At 34.3% G+C, this 22,457-nt stretch overlaps 2 protein-coding genes and 1 pseudogene across 3 annotated transcripts; 1 reads left to right on the top strand and 2 right to left on the bottom strand.

Annotated features, from left to right (window-relative positions):
- Positions 1–7,903: 7,903 nt before the first annotated feature.
- On the top strand, positions 7,904–9,560 carry LOC110823843 (UDP-glycosyltransferase 87A2-like; annotated as a pseudogene).
- A 510-nt stretch (positions 9,561–10,070) lies between these two features.
- LOC110823767 (electron carrier/iron ion-binding protein) lies at positions 10,071–18,617 on the bottom strand. Its single transcript, XM_022054238.2, has 5 exons — positions 18,292–18,617; positions 15,562–15,623; positions 11,687–11,777; positions 11,096–11,198; positions 10,071–11,003 (listed from the first exon to the last, which is right to left on the bottom strand). The coding sequence occupies exons 1-5, from the start codon at positions 18,447–18,449 to the stop codon at positions 10,299–10,301; spliced, it is 1,119 nt and encodes a 372-aa protein (XP_021909930.2). The 5' UTR covers positions 18,450–18,617; the 3' UTR covers positions 10,071–10,298.
- Positions 18,618–19,240: 623 nt separating this feature from the next.
- NRPE7 (RNA polymerase Rpb7-like, N-terminal domain-containing protein) lies at positions 19,241–21,964 on the bottom strand. 2 transcript variants are annotated; one of them, XM_022054360.2, is made up of 3 exons: positions 21,524–21,964; positions 21,075–21,123; positions 19,241–20,082 (listed from the first exon to the last, which is right to left on the bottom strand). In XM_022054360.2, the coding sequence occupies exon 3, from the start codon at positions 20,070–20,072 to the stop codon at positions 19,542–19,544; it is 531 nt and encodes a 176-aa protein (XP_021910052.2). In that variant the 5' UTR covers positions 20,073–20,082; positions 21,075–21,123; positions 21,524–21,964; the 3' UTR covers positions 19,241–19,541. The 2 variants fall into 2 exon arrangements, with proteins under 2 accessions (XP_021910052.2, XP_021910051.2); XM_022054359.2 differs by lacking the exon at positions 21,075–21,123.
- Positions 21,965–22,457: the final 493 nt, after the last annotated feature.

Here is a 22,457-nt window from a genome sequence, read left to right as displayed (position 1 = left end):
ATATACACATATATACATACATACAATTTGTTTTTCTTTACATCCAGTTACTACATACTTCCCCCATAAAAAAAAATTCGGTCCCTCAAATTTTGTTACCTTACCTCCAAAAAGTTTCGGATAATTTCGTCTCATCTCGTCCTCCCGTTCTCACGTTGCTTCCTCATTCACGTGATGTCTCCATTGTATTTTCACCATAGGTATCACCTTACTTCTCAACTTCCTTTCTTATCACTCGAGAACTCAGATCAGTTCCTCTTCATATGACAAGTCCTTTTCTAGTGGTAACGATTCATACCTTATAATATGATTCGGATCCAGGTGATATTTTCGTAGTAGGGATATGTGGAATATATTGTGAACCCTACTATACTGAGGAGGAAGCGTTACCATGTACGCAACCACCCCCACCTTCTCCAAAATCTCAAACGGCCCTATGAAACGGGGACTTAACTTCCCTTTCTTCCCAAACCTCAATAAACCTTTCATGGGAGATACTTTCATGAACACATGATCCCCTACTTCAAAGCTCAAATCTCTCCTGCGATTGTCTGCGTATCCTTTTTGTCTACTTTGGACAGCTTGTAAATTCTGTTGTATTACCAACACCTTATCCGTAGTTTTCTCCACCATTTCTGGTCCCAACAACTGTCTCTCTCCCATTTTACCCCAACACACCGGCGATCTACAGGACCTACCATACAGAGCTTCATAAGGAGTCATCCCGATGCTAGTATGATAACTATTATTGTATGTAAACTCTATTAAAGATAACATATCCTCCCAATCTCCCCCCATATCGATGACACATGCTCGCAACATATCCTCCAATACGTGAATCGTCCTCTCCGTCTGCCTATCCGTATGTGGGTAAAAAGTTATGCTAAAACTCAATTTAGTACCCAAGCCTGTTGTAAACTTCTCCAAAACCTAGAAGTGAATCGGGAATCCCGATCGTAAATAATCGATACAAAAAGGTCGTGTAACCTTACTACTTCCTTGACATACAGTCTGACTAACTACTCCACTGAATCAGTCACCTTCATTGCTAAGAAATGGAAAGATTTAGTTAGATGATCAACTACCACCCAAATACTATCATGCTTCTTGCGATTCCTTGGCAACCCGATCACAAAATCCATGGAGACATGTTCCCACTTCCACTCGGGTATGGGTAAAGGCTGTAACAAACCCCCAGGCCTCTGATGTTCCACTTTCACTTGCTGGCATATCAAGCACTTTGACACATACTCGGCCAAATCTCTCTTCATGCCCCTCCACCAGAAAATTTTCTATAAGTTGTTGTACATCTTAGTACTTCCTGAGTGTATAAAAAATTTGGTGTCATGTGCCTCACTAAGTATTTCTTCTCGTATCGTACGATCATTGGGAACACACATTCTGGTTTGAAATCTGAGTACCCCATCACCTTTCACCCCAAAATCTCTCATTGTCCCCTATTCCACCCCCTTCCGGATCCTCTGCATCTCGGTGTCCACCATCTGCCCCTCTCTGATTTTCTGAACCAAGGTAGGTTGTGCCCTTAAACTAGCCACATACCTTGCATTATCCCTTTCTTGAATATATAGTTGTTGGATGTCTTCCCGTAAACACCACTCAGACACCATCAAATGAGCCAGCACCCCAGTACTCTTACGACTGAGGGCATCTACCACAACATTTTTTCGTCCAGGGTGATACCTGATTCTACAGTCAAAATCTTTCAACAGGACCATCCATCTCCTTTGACGCATATTCAACTCCCCCTATGTGAACAGATATTGTAAACTCTTATGATCCATATAAATTTCAAAGGTTTTTCCATATAAATAATGTCGCCACAGCTTTAAGGCATAGACTACTGCAGCCAGCTCCAAGTCATGGGTTGGATAATTCCTTTCATGTGCCTTTAATTGTCGGGACCCATACATTATAACTTTCCCCTGTTGCATTAATACACAACCCAATCCAACATAAGATGCGTCTCTATACACTACAAAATCACTTTCTCCCAACGGAATGGCCAATATCGGGGTGGAAGTAAGTCTGCGTTTCAATTCTTGAAAACTACTCTCACACCTCTCATCTCATTCAAACTTCATATTCTTTTTTGTCAACCTGGTAAGAGGTGCCGCAATACTCAAAAATTCTTGAACAAACTGGCGGTAATACCCCGCCAACCCCAAAAAACTTCTGATCTCTGTTATAGTCTTTGGCCTTTCCCACTTTACCACTGCTTCTACCTTCACTGGGTCCACCGATACCCCATCTTTCGACACAATATGGCCTAAGAATGATATCTTATCCAGCCAGAACTCACATTTACTGAGCTTTGCATATAGTTTGGCTTTCTGAAGCATCCCTAGCACAGTTGTCAGATGTTCCGCATGTTCCACTGAATCCCTTGAATAAATCAATATGTCATCTATGAAGACAATAACATAACGATCCAGCAGGGGTCTGAACACCCTTTTCATCAAATCCATAAACACTGTGGGAGCATTCGTTAACCCAAAAGGCATCACCAGAAATTCATAATGCCCATACCTGACGCGGAACGCCGTCTTAGCAATGTCTTCTGCTCTAACCCATAGCTGGTGATACCCTGAACGCAGATCTATTTTTGAAAATACCTGTGCCCCTTGCAATTGATCAAACAAGTCGTCGATCCTTGGTAACGGATACTTATTTTTTATTGTCACTTGATTCAGCTTTCTATAATCAATACACATTCTCATAGTCTCATCCTTTTTCTTAACAAACAATACTGGGGCCCCCCACGGTGACACACTCGGTCGGATAAATTTTTTATCCAGTAACTCTTGCAACTATCTACTTAACTCCAATAGTTTTGACCTCGTCATCCTGTATGGAACCTTGGAGATTGGCTGGGTGCTGGGCTGGAGCTCTATGGTGAACTCGACCTCTCTATTGGGTGGCAGTTCCGGAAGATCATCCGGAAATACATCCTGAAAATCTCTCACCACTGGTATCTCCTGGAGTGTAAGCCTCTTACTCTCGTTCCTATCAAAGACATAGATAAAGTTGTAACTCATGCAGATATTTTTTCTAACACATTATCTTAACGCAAAAACTTATTTATTCATTGATTTTTTCCATACAGTAAAAGGTTCTTCGTGAGGGATCTTAAACACTACTCTCATGCAGAAACAGTCTACATGAGCATGTTGTGCAGCAAGCCAATCCATTCTCAGTATTACATCAAAGTCTTTAATGTCTAGTAAAATTAAATCCACATTTAACGTTCTCCCCTCTATTTCTACTCTACATGAGTTAAACATTACATCAGTACATAAAGTGCCATTAGTTGGCGTAGATATTACTAATACCCAATCCAACACCCGAGGTTCCATCCCTATTCTAGATGCGAACCTAGGCGATATAAATGAATGTGTGGCACCAGGGTCAATTAGTACTCTAGAAGGAATATCCGAAATGTAAAGTATACCTTGTAGTACTTCTGAAGTAGCGGCTGCCTCTGGAACTGTTATGGCAAACACCTGTCCTTGAACCAACGGTCTACCAGGCTCTCTCGGCAGAGGGCAATCCCGTACGAAGTGTTGAGTGCTCCCGCACCGATAGCAGCCCCAACCGTCACCCATACATGGCCGATCCCCTTGGTTCTTATCGCACCGCGTGCAAATTGGGTTACTCAAAGACATCTGATGACTTGAGGCTGCATCTTGTGCCATTCTCTGCCTCTTTTCTGTTTGGCCGGATGATGGTGGTGGTTGTCTATAACTGGAAGATCCTTTATTATTCTCAGCATGTTCTTTATATAATGCCTCTACTAACTGTGCCTTTTCCAATACCATCTGATATGTAAGTAATGCAAACATAGCCACCTGGTGATACAATTCCGACCGTAACCCCTTCTCGAACCTTCTGGCCTTCTTTGCCTCATTCATCATAACCTCAGGTGCAAACCAGCCCAAATCTATTTATCTCTCAACATACTTAACCATAGACAATCTTCTTTGTCTAAATTCGGTAAACTCTGCTTCTTTCCACTGCCTCAAAAAATCTGAAAAATACTCCGCATTGAAAGCTTCTAGAAATACATCCCAAATGATTGGGGACATCAGAGCTCCTCTTTTCAATTTTCATCAGCGCTCAGTGGATCCTCTTAACATGAATGTAGCCAGTTGCACCTTCTGTTCCGTGGTCACGGTTATCACTTCAAATAATTTTTCTGTCTTTTTTATCCAATCTTCCGCCACCAATGGGTCAAATCCCCATTGAAGGCAGGAGGGTTTAGCCTTCGGTATTTCTCAATGTTGCTTGTATGCACTACACCTTGATGAATTCCCTGTTGTGGCACTGATGTTGTCTCTGATCGTAATTCTCTATCTCTAATCATAGTAGCTAGGCTCTCAACTACTCTGCATAGCTGGTTAAAGTCCTCTTGTTGCACGCCGGACTGCCCCACATGGGTTGCCGATCGACCAGTAGCGGGTCTCGGATATGCGGGAGGGGGCACGACATGGTACGGGGGCAGCCCTTGAAATGCAGTGAGTGGCACCTAGTGGAACCCCGGTGCTCGTCGTGGGACTCCCGGTGAGCCTTGCGCCCCCAAAGCAGATTCACGACAGGGTCAACCCCATCCCTTCTTCGTCACCTCCATTGATCTACCTGTAAAATAGTGACACCCGTTAGTAGTATTAGTAGTTTGCTCTGATACCAACTGTAACGCTCCATTTTTTTTTTCTTTACATCCAGTTACTATAATATGTCATCTCAAACTTTTAGTATTACTTTCGCTCAAAAACATAATAAATTCGTTAAAATTTAATTCAATTTAGTCATTAGATGTCTAATAATATATTAATAAATTAAGTCGTTAGTTTTACTGAATCAATTATTATATGTCGATCACCAGTAATCTATAATACATTTATGAAATGACAAATTATATATTTTTAGTGAGATTTGAATTTATGATAATTCAATAGAACACAAGTATCTCGATCACTGAGCCACTATATTATTAGTGAGGGAAAAGTATGCTTTATTATACGAAAAAAAAAATATATTATAAATTAATAATTCAAACATATGTTATACTTTTAAAACAGAAAATCTTTTTGTACATGATTAGTGATTAACATAATTGATTGACATGAATAATTCATTAAATAGTATGATAGAAGAATTATTTAATCATTCATATATTATGATCAATTTGGTAGCAGGAGATTGATATAACATTTTAACTAAATATGGATGATTATTCTCTCATGCAAAATTCGAAAGAGGATAAAAATTTCTACATATATACTAAAAAATATTATATTAAGATTAATATTTTTATGATGCGAACGTAAATTTTTGAAAATAAAATTAAAATAACAAATAAATTGTTGCCATTTGGAGAGTTTGTATTCCTGTGAATTAGTGTTTTGAGTATAAATCATAAACAAAATTAAATTACATCATTTATCCCCAAAAACTTAAATTTCAAGAAACAACTATATAAATAATGAAAATTTAAAATAGCTAAGTGCTATAAATAATTAAGTATATAATAATTATAACATAATAATATAATATGTTTTGTATATATGATGCGAATGTATAATATAAGATGTATATATTGAAGGAAAATCGAACTGAATTACAGTTTTTCAATTCAAATCTAACAGTTTTGTTTGATTTGGTAGAAAATTTTACACATTTCTGACCGCCTATCATATCTTTCGTGAATGTTTTCCATGAAAGCTGACACTTATTTTATCTATCAATCTATAATTATTATCCAAAGCTCTTTGACCCAACTTATTATATTCCCTTTGACAATTTTTTTTTATTTTTTTATTTTTATATTTTAATTGATTAAATCAAATCGTATTTTTAAAATTACGTCATAAGACGTGTATTTTCTTTTCCCAATTAGAAGAAATATTATTATCCTCGCGTCATAATTATTTTATTTTTTAAAAAAATTATTCTTATATTTAAAAATAATTTTTTTAAAAAAAATATATCAGAAAGTACAAATATTAATTAAAAGAAAATTCATTGATTGCGAAAGGGGTAGATGGTGGATGAGATATTTTTCATGAAACACTTTTTAAATTCTTCTTTGACGTGGGCCCATTCGGGAAAAGGGCTCAAGAGGTGGTCCCCACCTAAAAGGGAATGGAGTGGATGTGGGCCCATTGTCATGCATTAACAAAGAGACCTTTTTATGGGCCCCCGGTGAAAATGATCCAATAGCTGTGTCTTGTTTCATATGGCCCATTCCCTTACACTTTGGGCCCACTCACCTCCAAATTATTATCGCTAAGTTCGCTCTGCAGTCTTTTGCTTTGGGCCCACTTGGACTCTCAATTATTTTATATTTTCAGCTTTTAAATATGAATTTATTTGTTTTTAATTTCAATTTCTATTTCTATTTATAAATTCTAAAATTGACTAAAAATAAAATAAAATAAATATAAGAAATTAGGCTATAAAAGGTGGAAAAAAATGTAGTTTTTTAAAAAATAAAGAATGTGCCAACAAGCTCTTAATATTTGTACTTCCTGATGAATTTTAAATAATATTTATTATTCTAAATATTTATATACACATAAGAACAATATATTGCAAAATTAAATAAAATTTGCCTATTGTTATTTATTAATAAGAAACTCAAATGCTTTTATTAGATAAATTATATAAAGGGGAAGAATTTTGCTCAAAGAAAATATTTAACTCTTTATTAGAAATGATGAATAAAATTTATAGTGATATATTAAGTAATTTAATTTAATTTATTTATTTATATAAAACTTAGCTATTGATATTGAACCATCTCAAATAATAAGTTTTAGAGTTGATATTTTTTTATATTATAATTGAATTTTTCTTGACCATTGATTATTAACATATACTAATGAAATGATATTTTATATATTATTTATTTAAGATATTATATGTATCTATCTTATCTCAATATATTTTTTAATATTTGTTAAGTATATAATATTATATTATAGGTACCTATTTCAAATATCTAATAACGTTAGCTATAAAATATAAAAATATTACATATATGTGACAAGTGAAGTTATGTGATAGCTTATGTAAGGTACATTTAGATAATAATATTAAGATTACTCAAAAAATTAATCAACATCAAGTACTATTTTTAAGTAATATTAAATATTTTCAAATATTATTAAATATCTATATAAATAATTTAAAAATATTAGATATTGTTTGAGTAAGCGAAATATGTACATAATAGTTTTAGATATATTTCAATAATAAAAAATATATGTGGGCTAGATAAGTAATATTTTACAATAAATTTTGATATATATGTATATATATATATATGTTTAACACATGATAGAGCTCATTAACACATTTTAAAGCAGATATATACATATATTTTCATACGTTGTATGATATATACATATCTTTGCATTACTTTTTAATAACTATTAATAAGAAGAAGAAGAGTTAATTGTAGATCTTACGTGAAAATAAGGATTTTTTTATTAAAATTTTAAATAATTTCTAACTTAATTATTATTTTATCGCTACAATTTTATTAACATATTAATTAATTTTTCTCAATTAAATATTATAACTCGTCATTATTAATAGATAATGCAGTCACAAAATACTAAAATTTACATTTTAAATCAATTTTATATTTATAGTATTTAAATAAAATATAAAAATTTTAATCAATAATGTAGTACATGTGCATATATATATATATATATTTACTAAACAAATAATTTTACCAATTAATTAAAGTTTTTTATCCCATAAAGTGGAGTATATTCTCAATATTCCACATCTTGTAATTTTGTTTGTAGTCTTCTCCTTCTTCATCATCTCCCTCTCCCTCTCCCTCTCTTCAGATTAGCAATACTGTTAGCCATAAACCAATCAACGTCTGCCACGTGGTGGCCATCCCATCTGCCACGTTAACCCCATGATCGATCTCTGCGAACAACTTGTTTCACGGAAGCTCGATGACAGTCTTGTCACCGAGGACTGGTTCGGTTTCATCGGCGCCGATCCAAAACCCGACAACATCAGCTTTTGCACCCTCCTTAATGTCATACCTTCCGAGCTGGTTCCAGATCAGGATCTTCCCGGCTTCGTTGAAGCCGTCGAAGCTCCCTTCGAACAGCTTCTTGACTGGCTCCAGCAGCCGGTTTCACCCACTATAGCCGACATTTCCATGCCTTTGGCTGTCCATGTCGAAGATCAGACGAATATTCCGGTGGGTCTCGCTTCGAACCCAGTCGGCAACAGTGTTCTCGATGTTTCTTCACTTTGATCTCCTTGTAGAGAATCGGCATTTCCCAATTCGATTGTCGGGTAAGTGAAGCTTCCATTAAAATACTTCACGCACACACACACATATGCATAGAGAGCGAGAGAGAGATAGAGAGAAAGAATATGATCCATACAGAAAGTTTTTACTACAAATATTATATAAATAAATGTTTTTTGATATACATTTTTCTTAGAAATTATGTATTAATTCACATAGCTTGTTGACTGATTATACTTTAATTACGTCAAATTATTATTTATTTTTTGAACTATTCGTTACATTACCATTAGGGTTATTTTTTCTATTTATAATGTCAGTGATTGTAAAATTATTTTAAGTCACAATTATTTTTATACAATCATAAAAAGTTTTTTCTAATTTTTATACTTTGTTTTTTAAAGTTATATATATTATCACATTAATTTTATTTTAATATATTTATTTATATTAAAAAGATAAATAGATAATTTATATATATAATATTATTTTAAATACAAAGGTATTTAAAAAAAATAATAGCAAGGAATTGACAAAAATCACTTTGTGCTAATTTTTTTTTTACATCAATCATTGACTTTTATTTTTCTCTTTGTCTTGAAAGAAAATATTTAAACAGGAGATTATAATGGTAGGAATTCCACACTTTTCAAAAGTAATTGTGTTTTCTTTTGCTAATTTCAAAGGTAGATGTCTTGACTCATTGAATCCTACCAACAAAAATATCAAATCTCCCAACAATTTTCTACCAAAGCAATCAACAAGTTTTGAATCCTTTTCACTATTATTCCAAGTTAATTGTCTTCTTTTCGCTTCCATTTATGACCTCGAGCCTCAAGTATTTGACATATTCAAAGTTAAAATTCAATTGTCATCTCTATTCAACTGGCCCTTCAAGACCTTATCTGTCACTCAAAAAACAGAAACTTTCATCTGGGTACACTTTCGCTGGCTTAATATTCAACTCCAAAACTCAAATTTATGCGAGGCTCGGTTATGGGTGATCGAAGAATAGAAAGTTTCTTGGTGTGACCAATTTAGAGTATTATATCACCCTTTTATTAGCGGATTCTGGTGACATTGTGGGTGGAATTTAACTTTTGAAGCCATTAATGCAGATGTACTCGTGTTCCCTTTTCCTTTATTAGCAGATCAAGTGCTGAACAGCAAGCGAGTTGTGGAAGATTTGGGGATTGGATGGAGGGCTACAAATGGTTTTGTAGGGGGATGGAGGTTTTATTACGAGAAAAGAAATTAAAGATGTTGTACAACCAATTTATGGGTTTGAAAATATTAAAGCGTTGGAATTGAGGAGAATACCCAAAGAAATTAGAGAGATTTGTTGACATGTAGATTAGTAAAAGTGGTTTGTCTCTTATCAGTCTTGATTCTTTTATAAAAATTATCTGTTAAATCATATTTGTAAGTCTTTTAAATGATTTAAAAAGTTCTATTTTAAATTTTATACTAAAATTACGAGTTTGTCCAATAAAATCTCGTAATAATATATTTAAATTAATTGGTTAATTTTGATTTTACATTAGAAAAAAAATAATGTAGCCTAACAAAAATGAAAATAAAACATTTTCTCTCAAAGTGAATCATGTTCTATACTGTATAATTGGTGAAATGTATTACCTAATTAGTAAATGCAATCTGTTGATAGAGATGAATTTTAAACGGCTTCAAAGAAAGTAAAAGTGAAATAAAATTTAGTCCTACTGCCTAATCAAGCAACAATGGCAGACATATCTAACCACAGAGAGCATAAAAAATCAATTATGTTGGTCATGTTACATACACTCAAGACCATAAAGGAAATTGACAATGACAATTTTTTTACACCAGAAAATCAAGGACTTGAGCATGAGGAAGTCCTAGCTACTTTCCCAAAACAACATTACATTTATATGGCATGTTTTTCCAACAAGGGAGCATTAAATTCCCGAGTATCCTAATCTAAAGGCTATTCCTAACTGAAACTCTTGCCCCAAAATTATAAATTTTCTATCTGTTCAAGGGAAGAGAAATGTGCATTGATGTTTTCAAGCATTGTTTGATCAATTTCCGTCGTTGTAAACAATTTTGGTAGAAAGCCTTTGGATTCTTTACTTGGCAGTAACTCATTCTCGGAAGTCTCCTTATTAGAGACGCTGACATCTTCTGTTTCTGTTTGAGTTGACTGCGAAGAGTGTTTATGGAGCTGGGATTTTATATCCAAGCAAGATTTGAGGTCCTCAATGTTTCTTGCTTTGTTCAATTTTTCAATAAGATCGCTTATAACTGAAGCTCTCTCAGCCGAGCGACATTTTATGGTTTTGGACCCATCATCAATTTCATTTTGGTTGCTTGGGCCACTACCAGCGTCACTTACCTCACCTTTCTCAAGCTTGTTCAATCCCTGATCAACCATCTGTCGTATCCTCTTTCTGAAGTTTTCACTTCTCACTGGGTTTGATCTAAGCTTCAACTTTAGCCCTGAAATCATCATGTCGGCATCATCTTCCACACCAGCTTTAGGTTTCACTATAGGGGAGCCGTCCTCAGCAGAGCCTTCCGGTATAACATTTAGAGACAACACTTCTTCTAGTAAACTAACATTCTGCATGTACCGGTCAAAAGCTTCATTTTCCACTTCAATGTTTCGGTCCTTGTATTCCTTCAACTTGGAAAACCTCCAATCATTAATAGCTAGAGCCTCCTGAATAGTAACTTGGATCAGAAAAACTCTATTCTTACAACCCAAAATAACAATCCGGGAAATATATCGATGTGTTTTAAATTTTTCCGCACCTTTCTGCTCAGTGGTTTCTTGGAACGAAGGGGAACATGCAAATTGTTGAACTGTGCAAAATTATTGGAAAGTTGCCTCAGAGAGATAGCTCTATGTGAACTCCTGAAACAAGGCCCAACAAGAGCATAAAGCACTATATTTCAAAACCAAGTTTGAAACTGGAAAAATACCCAACAGCAACTCATGCGCAGTGAAGTCACATAATCCAATATGGGAAAGCAGCATTACTAAAATCGTGATGAAGAAAGAAAGAAGAGGCAGATCTCAACAAAAACAAATGATATTACAGACAGGAATTTACAATGTAAAGATTTCTTAAAAATGGAAATGCCAAATCATTACCCTTCGATCAACTAAAATCAGGCATGAGAGCAACTACATTTGGAAAAGTTTGCCCAAATTAGAAAAATGCTAGTGAATACATTTCTGTATAGAAAACATTCTTTCCACTTTGTAATAGAAAATATTCTGAACATGGCACTTTAGAGATCTGCATCTCTATACCCTATTAGGCATGAATCATAGTTTAAAAGGACTTGGAAGCTAGATGCATATAACCATGTCTTAAGTGAATTATGCTAGCCACTGACCCTGCAGGAGACACTTCAGTTGATTGTTGATCAAACATTGGAGTGTTTGAAGTTGGTGTCTTCTCGGGAAATGTTGCATTTGCTTTCAGAACTGCAAGAACAGAATAGACTATGAGAAAAGCTGGAGATAACGCAGTCATTCTCATACCATACAATAACAATTAATGTAAGCCAAAAAGTGTATGAGGAGAGGGAGTGATAACAGAAACCTAAATTTTCGAGTTTTTGCTGCTCAGTTGCCCAGTTATTAGTTATCAGGTGCAGTAAGAAGTGTAAAAAGTGCATTCAATTAAGAATGCAATCACACTCACAATAAATGTCAACAATTAACATTTGCCACCAAGGTTGAGAGAGGAGATTCACCATGGAAAACTAACCAAAAGGAGATGATTTACGATGCTCGCTTCTAACACCTTATTTGAATAAATTTTCGTAATAGTTAATTAATATATGGTAATGAAAGTAATTGGATGGTAATGACAAAAAATGAGAATGACAAAATTTTTTTATATTTAGATGATTGTATATTAATGTATGTTAATAGCATATTTTTGTTCGGATGATAGAATGACATTGTTGTATTTTCAGTCAAATTACTAATTTACCCCTACGTATTATATATAATAATAAGTAGTATATAAGAAATATATAATGAAAAAAAATTAAATTGTTTACCAATATAATTACATTTGTATTTAAATAAATAATAATTACAAATTAAATTTTTATATTTAATAAAATAAATAATAAATTGTGATGATAAAAATAGAATGAAATATATTATATGGGAGTATAAAGAAAAAAAAAGTAACATGCCAGTTATATATCACCGATTCGTTAGTTTTAAAATTCATCTTAAATTTGTTAGTCAGATACCATTTGTTACCATTGAAAGTTGAAACAAACATGATTTTTTCACACCCATAAAGTACCATACATTAAAATACTATCATTTATTACAATCCAAACAGGGTATAAGTTACATGAATTAAGAATCATGATTTACTAGAAAAGTCCAGGGGGAGGAGGCTATTACTGATATGCAATTTGCAGATAATAGGAACAGACATATAAGGTCATAATAACATTTAAACTCTCCTGAGCTGAAAAATTTTTGGAATTAGCAAAGACTAGAATGTATGAAGAAAATAAATGTACCAGTGCAGAAAAAAGACTGTACAAAATTGGAACTAAATCTGTTGATTTTAAAACAGAAACAAAATCTCGAGTTAATTTTGTCCAACTTATGGGAATTTGAGTTTGTCTAAATGATTTTGGGCATAGGTATCAATACCTTCTGTTAAGTCTTTTTTATTTTGTAGTTACCAATATCTTTTTTCTTCTGTTTTGATAGAAAAAGAAGCACTATTGAAAACAGAAGGAAAAAAATAATAAAAAATAAAAAATATCTTAAAGAAATAGTATCAATATCTTAGTACTGAAAAATAGTAAAATCACCACCGACAGACTAATTTTTTGGAGCAAAATCCTCTTATTACCACCAGAAAATGGCATTCCTCCACTATAAACCGAGTCACCATGGAAAGCTAAAATATGAAGAAAAGTTTGAATACTACTAACATTAGAATATAAAGTGATCAGTTCTAAATTAGCCCTTCAACAGTTTTTCCTTTCTTCTGAAATCCTGAGTGTATGAAACTCTTATAAAAACAATTGATTTATAAGATTAGGCTCATGCTTACAGGGACTACATTTAAAAGGAATGGTTATGATTTAACAATTAAAAGGCACAGGAGATTCTTTGTAGAAGTGTTGTGAGACTAGAGGGGTATCGTAGCGAGAGACTAGAATGACAGTCGTTGTAATTTAGCCATTAAAAACTAGGGACTAAGTTGATTATGGCCTAGCCATCAAAGTGGATTTTGTAATCTACAGTTTAATCAAGGAATTTATAACCTTGACTTGTCAAGGAAATGGATAGAAGTTAACTAGAGATCAAACTATTCTAACAATCGTGTTATTTCTTCTCACTGCTAATATGTTTAATTTTTTTTATTTTAAACAAAACTCCTTGTTATATTATAACATAAGTTACAGTTTGGTCCCAAATAGTAAAGATCATGTTTATATTCTCCTTTTCCAAAAATCTTTGTGATATTACATTTAGGGTTTATATTTGATCTCTTTCTTTACGTAAAAAGAAATATTTAATTTCTTTTTTTTTCTTAAAATAAAAAATATAAAGTATCATTAACAAGCACCAAGGAGATGTAAACCCATGTATAAAAATATTTACAAATTAATCATGACATCTATCAAACACCAAAATCTTTTATGGAATACAAAGGTTGACCCATTACGAAAAATCCTAAAGTCTAAAAATGTATCACTTTAATCTGATGAATATCTTTCACCCCATCGAACGTCCTCTATTTCTTTCTATTTATACAACCCAAAAATCGCCAATGGAACAGGCCCTAATTGTTTGTCCTGGCCACTGATACCATTCTATACACAAATTTCATCGCTTATACTACTAGTCATAACTCAATTGTACCCTGAGATTCCATAAGCCATTACCCATAAATTGTACGTTATGGATGCACTGAAGTAGAATCTGGTCACATGTATCTTCCACTCTCTTACATAAGCAGCACCAATTTACTATGATCTTCCCCCTTCATCAATATATCAAAATGGTCAAATTATATCCACGACCTGCTTCTCAAGAGAAGAAAGTAATTCCATGAGGTGCATTCACTTTCCAAATTTGCTTAAACGGGAAATTGTTATCGGTGGGCTTGTTCTTGGTCAAATGTTTATAAAAAGAAACAACTAAAAAGTTTTCTGTTAGTTAAGAGACCAAACCAGTTGATCATAATTCTCATTGAAAAATATAGAACACAATGCGTTCGAAAGTGATTTATTAATTTCCCAGTCATAGAGGTTCCTCAAGACCTCCACATGCCAATGTCTTCCTCCTTTTGTATCTCTAAGCCTCAAACCCCCAACCCAACCCCCCCCCCCAAACAAATCCACTTGGGCCTTTTGATTTTTGCCTTCAGGATATCCCCTTCATCTGAAGTCTATTAGCCAACTCCACCTTTAGGTTCTCCCTAGTCATATCTTTCGTGAACAGTGCATCATCGGTTTCCCTTTCATCATTTAATGCAATTTTCTGAAACAATAATTGCATATCCATGCTATCCCTCTATTCTTCTTCTTTATACCAATTACTTATTGCAGTCTCAATCACCTTTTAACAGATACATGATATTTTCTTCCACCCAATAGCATATTTTGATTATTTTCAGCAGATCAACTTGTAGTTCTAATACTGAAAACAAAAAAATATATTTTTTAAAGAAAGAAAAAAAATTATTAACTAACAATATCCTCCAATTTGTTGGGAAACAATGTGGATAATTCTGATAGTAAAAAAGAAAATCTTCCAATACTGGCAACCTTCTCGAGTTCTCAGAAAAGTTCAATTGAATATCAACCAAATGTCAAGTTTCCTTACATAGACACTTTTTGTTGAATAAGGGACTAATTGATAATTCCTTTAAGAATATGAGTGCAGCACACCGATTATGATAATAGTAGATGATCTTATTTCCATTAACTATCATAAGAATTAATTTCTTCCAAAGATGTAAAAATTTCCATGGCTAGGCAAAGAAATCAGATGCATGCATCTAGGATTCTCAAAATATTCAATGTATGCCAAATTTTTAAAAAGTTCCATGTCGCATCCTTGTATTCAAGGTTCTAAGATGATATCCATTACAACAAAGTTCAAAATGCTTTTTCAACATGTGGCAAGGTGATATTACCAATCCATAGTACCCAAAATTAAGTGATGAAAATAAATTTCTTTGAACTTCTGACAAAGGATATTAAAGTCAACATACCATGAATATGACATGGATTTTGAGCTTTTGAGCAGCAACTCTTGCACGACTGGTATGGGCACCTAAATAGGAAATCCAAACAATGGTAACCGTCAAAGAAGGAAAAAGACATCAATTTTTCAAATGCCATGATCAAATATTAGAAAATAATTAACATTTATCTAGCAAGAATCCATATTTCAGTCTACATACTCAACTCCATTAGTCAACCTATAAACTATGTAGTTTCAGTAAGCAGTTAATACCAAATCCATGTTCTTTTCTTTTCTTTTAAAAAGAAAGTTTACTAGAGAGAAGATAGTAAATTCCAAAGCCGAAGGACAAGAAATCCTCCTAAGAAGAATCAAAGAGAAAGAAGTACGTCAAAATAAATAAAAAATAAAAAACATGTCGGTCCCTTCAGAAAATAGTAAAAGAGACATCTTTAAAGTAGCTGCTCGCACTTGTCTACAAAGCAACAAAAAAAGCCATATAGTCCAAAGAAAAGATAATTGGCCTTTTTTTTTTTGGAAAAATAAGATACACAGAGCAGACTAGCTAGCAGATCATTTTAAAGCCTCAAACAAATGCAATCTAGGGGATTCATGACTTCAGTCAACCTAAGTTTTTTTAAAGCCAAGGTTAGCAAGTATGTCCCCAAAGTTGTTATTGCTCCTAAGAGTTTAGGGGATAGTCGCCTGCTCAATGCAATTCTTGAAAAAGAGACACTCATCAATAAGGTGCTCGAATGGTGATCCCCAACAATGTCCCCATTGAGAAGGAAGACTAATTGGCGAACATCAGTCTCAATGATGACCCAACTGAGTTTTTCTCGCTCAGCAAGGTTAAGACTGTCACAAATGGCAATCAACTCAGGGTGAAGCGATATTGCCTACACTTTCCCGTAGTAGCCCTCAAGTCACCTTTGATGATGGTTGTGCAAGAGACTACCAATGCCAACTCTCCCAGTCCTTCTGCGAATGACGCATGTATGATAATCTTTAGCCAACCCAGGTGGAAGGAGTCCACAAATGACGCTATTCTGGTCCTTGAAAATCCTAGCATTATGCTCCAACCAGAACACTCAGAACCCTGCAAAAATAACACCTCCAATGACACCCCAACTTCCTTCTTATCACCACCTTCCTCCAGGAAATAAAAAAGGAAATTCCCAATGGGTGGGGGACAACCAGACAATAATGAAAAATATCAAAAAAAAGGTAAACCAAAGCCTCCAAGCGATTTCACAATGGTCAAAATAAAAAGTGATTGTGGGATTATGCTGCTTTAAAAGACATGAAACGTGACAAATAACATGGGTAGGTCTACTGACTTCCAACAGATCTTTAGTACTCAACCTGTTCAAGCCAACCGTTCAAGCAAAAACCTTCACCTCAAGGGAACTTTAGTTTTTCAAGACACTAGCAAATTCTCATAGAGGATGGATGGAGAATGTGCAACATGATTGAAAAGAGACTTGCAGAAAAGCAAATTACAGAGCTCCAATGACCAAACTCTACTATCATCACGTGAAGAGACTCAAAATGCTCAAGGATGTTGGGCAATGAAATAATTTCTACGTATCACTATCATTGAGGTTTCTAAAGAAAAACAGATTCCAAGAGGTTTGGCCATCTGAAATTAAGAAAATGACAAAAAGGGCACATGATAGTGTAAAGAAAGGCTACAAAGACAAGGGATTAACAAGGGAGATATCCTAATCCGCAGAGCTTCCCAAAACAAAATATAGGAGCCAACACCCACTTTTAACCGAGGAACATCATAAAGCTGTGAAATGGCCTTCCAGCCCGACCAGTATGTGTATTTTGGCTAAAGAGTACAAGTCATTGCTATGCAATTCATACTCGCTATTTATCAAATTGTGCCACAAAGAACAACATTTTAAAGGAAAATGTCAAAGCCATTTAGCCAATAAAACAAATTTTTAGATATGAGATTCCTAAAGCCTAGGCCACCATCCACTCTAGGAAGATAACAACATCAGGAGACACCAGATCTGTTAATGCCCTTAGAATCCTTTAAACCTGAGTGTTAATGCCCCTTGTAATCTGCCTTTAGAAGTGATTGCATGGCACTGGCACAGCATGCTTGATATGCCTACATATGCTAGTGGATTTTGTTGCTTTTACATATCAGGGCTCTTAGCAAACAACCTAGGGCATGCACAACACAATTTTCATGCTGGCACATCAAAATATCCTAAAGATCTCTCACAACTCAGAAATTAATAAAGTCATCTTTTGTGAAAATTTAACCCTAATGTTACCACTGATGATGCATTTTTCCGTAAGACTAGACTTTAGCCAACTAGCTCCTCTAAGATTACCCAGTTTAGCAGCCAATACAAATCATCTTGGCTGGTCAATTTTGAACCCTGATGACCATTCATATCGATCAAACGAATGAAATTGAAATCGGAATGAAGCAGCAAGAAAATCGACGAATATCGTCTACTAAAAGCCAAAACTTCATTCAAAAGGGAGAATGGCAGTCACAATAGAAACTAGGGATTCACACAGAAAAACAAACAAACAGACCAAAAACAAGAAGACACCTCGACACAAGACTAAAGTTACGAACTCAAATCACCATAAAAGCAAAAAGGAAATCAAAATCGTAAAATATACGCACAATCCCTTGGAAAACCAAAATATGAGAGTACACTACCAAGATACAAAAAAACCAACATATAAACAGACTAGTCACAGAAGTATGCGGGGGAGTTTATACCTCGAGCGAGCGACGTTGCCGCACTGAATGCACTTAGGCTTGTTGAGGCCTCGAAGTGTCTTGGGTGGGGCGTCCGGACGGACGAGTGATGGAGAGGATGCGGCGGCGGGAGGGCCATCGGTGCTGCTGTTGCTTAGAGCTGGGGAAGAAGCCGCCATTATCAAGCAAATGAAAATCTTGTAGTATGTTTTGGTGCGGCAGTTTTTAACGGTCTGTTTGGTTCGTTGGAGAATCGAGGGAACTGGTGAAGAACGGAAGATTTTTGAAATTGGATGGAATGGGGATTCTCTCTCGGCTTCTTCTTTAAAAATAAAATAACTGGTTAATTTTATGAATCAATAAAAGAAATTGGGTGTTGTTACTACAAAAAGGGTGGGCTAGGACGCAGCTCACTGTATTATTTTTGGGCCTATACTATAATTTTGGTATGGGCTTTGAATGGCGTATGATACCTTCTAATATTATATTTAGGAGTTTAAACTTTGTAATATTATATCTCATAGTTTATTATAAAACTTATAATATTTGTTATTACCATTGTTTTTTTTTTAATTTTTTAAATATGTGACAAGTAGCAAACAGTCAAAATTTCATCTTTCATCTAAATACTAACAATTCAATTAATATATTAAATGATTTATATATCTTTCTCCATTTGAATAATTACATAGCTAATTCATTTTTTTTCAAAATTTTTGATCCAGATAGTTATATATTTTAAATAATTTAAATCAATAATTTTCTACTGTCACCCTAATTTCATTTGAATTGGCAACTAGGCAAGCTGATATAATTTTTTCTTCTCATTTTCATATAATAAGGTTTATTAGTTTCATATAATACTTTTTTTGCTTCAGATAAATATTTTGTTTGTATATCAGTAAAAATAATAAATAGAACATGAACACAAAAGTAATTAAAACTTTCTTATGGAACTATGACTCCACCATTGCAATTTCATTTTGTTTGCTTGGCTTTGAACTTTTTCTTTTACAGAAAAATAACATTTGACACCCATGTTTGTGTTTTACATATACAAACACGCACATCATTCATGTGCCAAAAACCTGGCCTTGTTCTCATACATGCAGATAAAAACATCATTTAACTATCAAAATAGTTCTATGAACAACAAACCAACATTCCTGAAGTAAGCTGGCCTATATTCCCCCTAGCATCAGCAACATGGACATCCACGTTTCTAGTTACACACAATAGACACGAAGTGAGGTGATCTGTGAAACCTAGTCTTAAGAAATTGGTCCTAGATAATCACCCTCCAAACCCACCAATGCCTGAAATTCTCTTTCTGCCTCCAGCCACTTTGTCCCGATCACTATGAAACGAACCACGACATCTTTCTCAATCTTTGATAGCTTCTCATTCATGAACACAGGATTCTCCCCTGGCACATAGCGGTAATCTGGCATTTTTGTATAGGAAAGATAAATATTCTCAATCGGTCCACACCTCAAGAATACTCCATGTTTTAGCACCTTGTGCACAACCCCCTCCAAAATCTCACCCCTGAATATCTTGAAGGTCAAGCCACTGAAAACAACAGGGAACAGCACATCGCCACTGTGCTGTCTAACTTTTCCCTCCCCGATCTTCTCCAAGGTTGTTACCGCAAGAAAATATCCAAGATCTTTGGTGGCCTTCTTGGAAGCAAAATCATCCAAAAGCCTGATCACAATAGATTTTTGAAGCATCAACCCCTTTGCGTCCAAGCAATCAGCAGGGACTATGACATTCCAGGGTAACTTCACCTTGAGAAACATTCTTTCCTACCTGTCATTAGCAAAAGAATCAGAAAATAATCAACTGTAATTCATCATATTTATTCTTTTTGTGCCTTGGAGGTTGTGGTCCCAGTTACTTGATATTTTGGATTTCATTGGGTTGCTCTTCCAAACCATGAGTCCTTATTCTAATGGTGTTGGTAAAAATAAGGGGGACAAATTGTCCTGGAATGGGGTGTGTTTAGGGTACGCAGGTGTTGTGGCTGGGGAGGAATGCCAGAACCTTTTAAGGATCATAGTTATCCTTTCTTTCCTTGGGCTCTTCTGGTTCTCTTGGGTTAAGGCAAGGATATTACAGTCTATCTTACTTAAAAAACTAGCTGCCTATCCTTTATCAACCTTTCTTTTGGTCTTTTTTTTTTTTGGGAAAGATTGCATTTGGTCTTCTATATTCTTTATTTCCTAATATTTTTACAGAACACCGAGTCCTCCATTATTGTAATTTCTATCGTTTCCCACTAATTTTTTTTCCCATTAAAGATGTTATCATTTCTCAATTTCTCTAGATTTGTATTTAACTCGGGTGAGGTGACTTATATTCAGTTAAAGAGGCAGACCATTATATTCTTCGTCTTGCAGGAGAACAGTAAAAGGATTAAAGAAAAAAAAAACAACCCCAGATAATTGCAGAACATGACTTACATGAGACTCGTATGAATGAGAGGATAGCCTCATAATTTGCCATCTAACTCCACGATTAGCCACCCATAGACTAGTCTTGCCAAAAAATAAAAATAATATACGTTTGTTTATAACTCCAAGCCCCCTTACTAGCATGACAACAGAAAACTGGCTCACATTCAACTCTGAAATATTACAAATTGTATCCTAGTAGCAGATGCTTTAAAAGCCAGTGTGTAGGTTCAGATTTACTCTGCCCCTGAGATGAAGGAAAAAAAAAAAAAAAAAGAAGCATGCAATGCTCACTATATACACAGACACAGATGACAATACATTTCCAAACTGCCTACAGAATTCTACCTGTCTTTAGAATTTTGTGAATATATGTCCTGCTCCAAGCTGGATATGTCTACAGAGAAAGTTCATTTCACTTAAACGTAACGTCAAAACACAATGTATGTTTGTATACACACCACAAAATAACAGGGAAAGCTTATTGCTTTAATCTCCGTATAGTGTTTTTCAGTCAAGTCCTAACTTCTGGCAGTTCGTAACAATTTGACATAATAAGCCCGGGGAACAAGAAGGAATACATTTTTAGCTTTAGCGCGAAAATATAAATAAAAAGAGCAGCTGGTAAAAAAAAAAATTTGAGTGACTATAAAGAAAAGGTTTCCCCCATTTCAAAATCTTTTAGGTCCTAAAACCAATCGGTTTAATGCATTTCGTCTTTATGTACACAAAATCCAATCTCTTGGCAAAATGAAATCCAAAAATATAAAAAAAAGGATTAAGGAAAAGAAACTTACAGTCTAAATTCTGCTTTTTCCTAAAACAACCCACTGTCTCGATACGTAGTTATATATTTTCTTTGTGGTAAGCCGCAGTTAGAAGCTATTCGTCTGAGATCGAATGTGCACGGCGCAGTCCCTTGAAAATGAGAAAAGCGCGGGGCATGTAGGAAGTCGAATGCTGTGCGATGGTCTATGTGGTCCAAGAAATCGCCAGCATGGGTGTCCTTCTATCCAGAGGAGCCGATGCTGGTCCCAGTCCGTCGATCGGGCAGTTAATGGCCGAAATTTCTGGAAGAGAGGAACTACGAAGCAGCCCTGCGTGAAGGGACTGCTTCAAGTGACAGAAAGAATGGAGGAAATTTTGTAAAATTGAAAACCCTAACTCAAAAACCACAAAACTGCGCTTCCTGCTATTTGCTCGCAGACAGCAGAAGTCTAGACAACTAAAATAATAATAATAATAATAACTCAAAAGAAAAAATATATATATATATATATATATATAATGCGTTGGCAGAGAATAACAATTTATTATTTTAATATTTTAGGAATATAAATAAATTATTTTTATTAATAATTTTTATATTTACTACAATTTAAAACTAATTTCTATTTTTAGAATATAATAAAATTTAAAATTAATATTACTTGGATATAATAAATATAATAGCTAAATTAATCAATACTTGAAATGATACATAATTTAATATTCTAAAGTTTTTTTTTTTAAAAGATGCGGTCAACATTATCTAACTATCAGTAGACAATTGGGGTGCACATAAAACATCTGAAATAAAAAAAATTTTAAATTTTTTTATATTGATTTTTTCCCTAGAAAATGGTATTGATGCTTTAAGTTTTTGTCAATTATTTCAACTTAAATAATTACTTTAATTATTTATCTAAAATTACATCATAAAATCATTAAATATTATTATTCAGTTGTAAC

Source organism: Carica papaya, chromosome 2 (assembly GCF_054855325.1).
Source record: "Carica papaya isolate Zhongbai chromosome 2, ASM5485532v1, whole genome shotgun sequence".
Taxonomy (NCBI): Eukaryota; Viridiplantae; Streptophyta; class Magnoliopsida; order Brassicales; family Caricaceae; genus Carica; species Carica papaya.
Note: the sequence above shows the minus strand (reverse complement) of the source record. Positions and strands in the feature narration are given on the sequence as shown.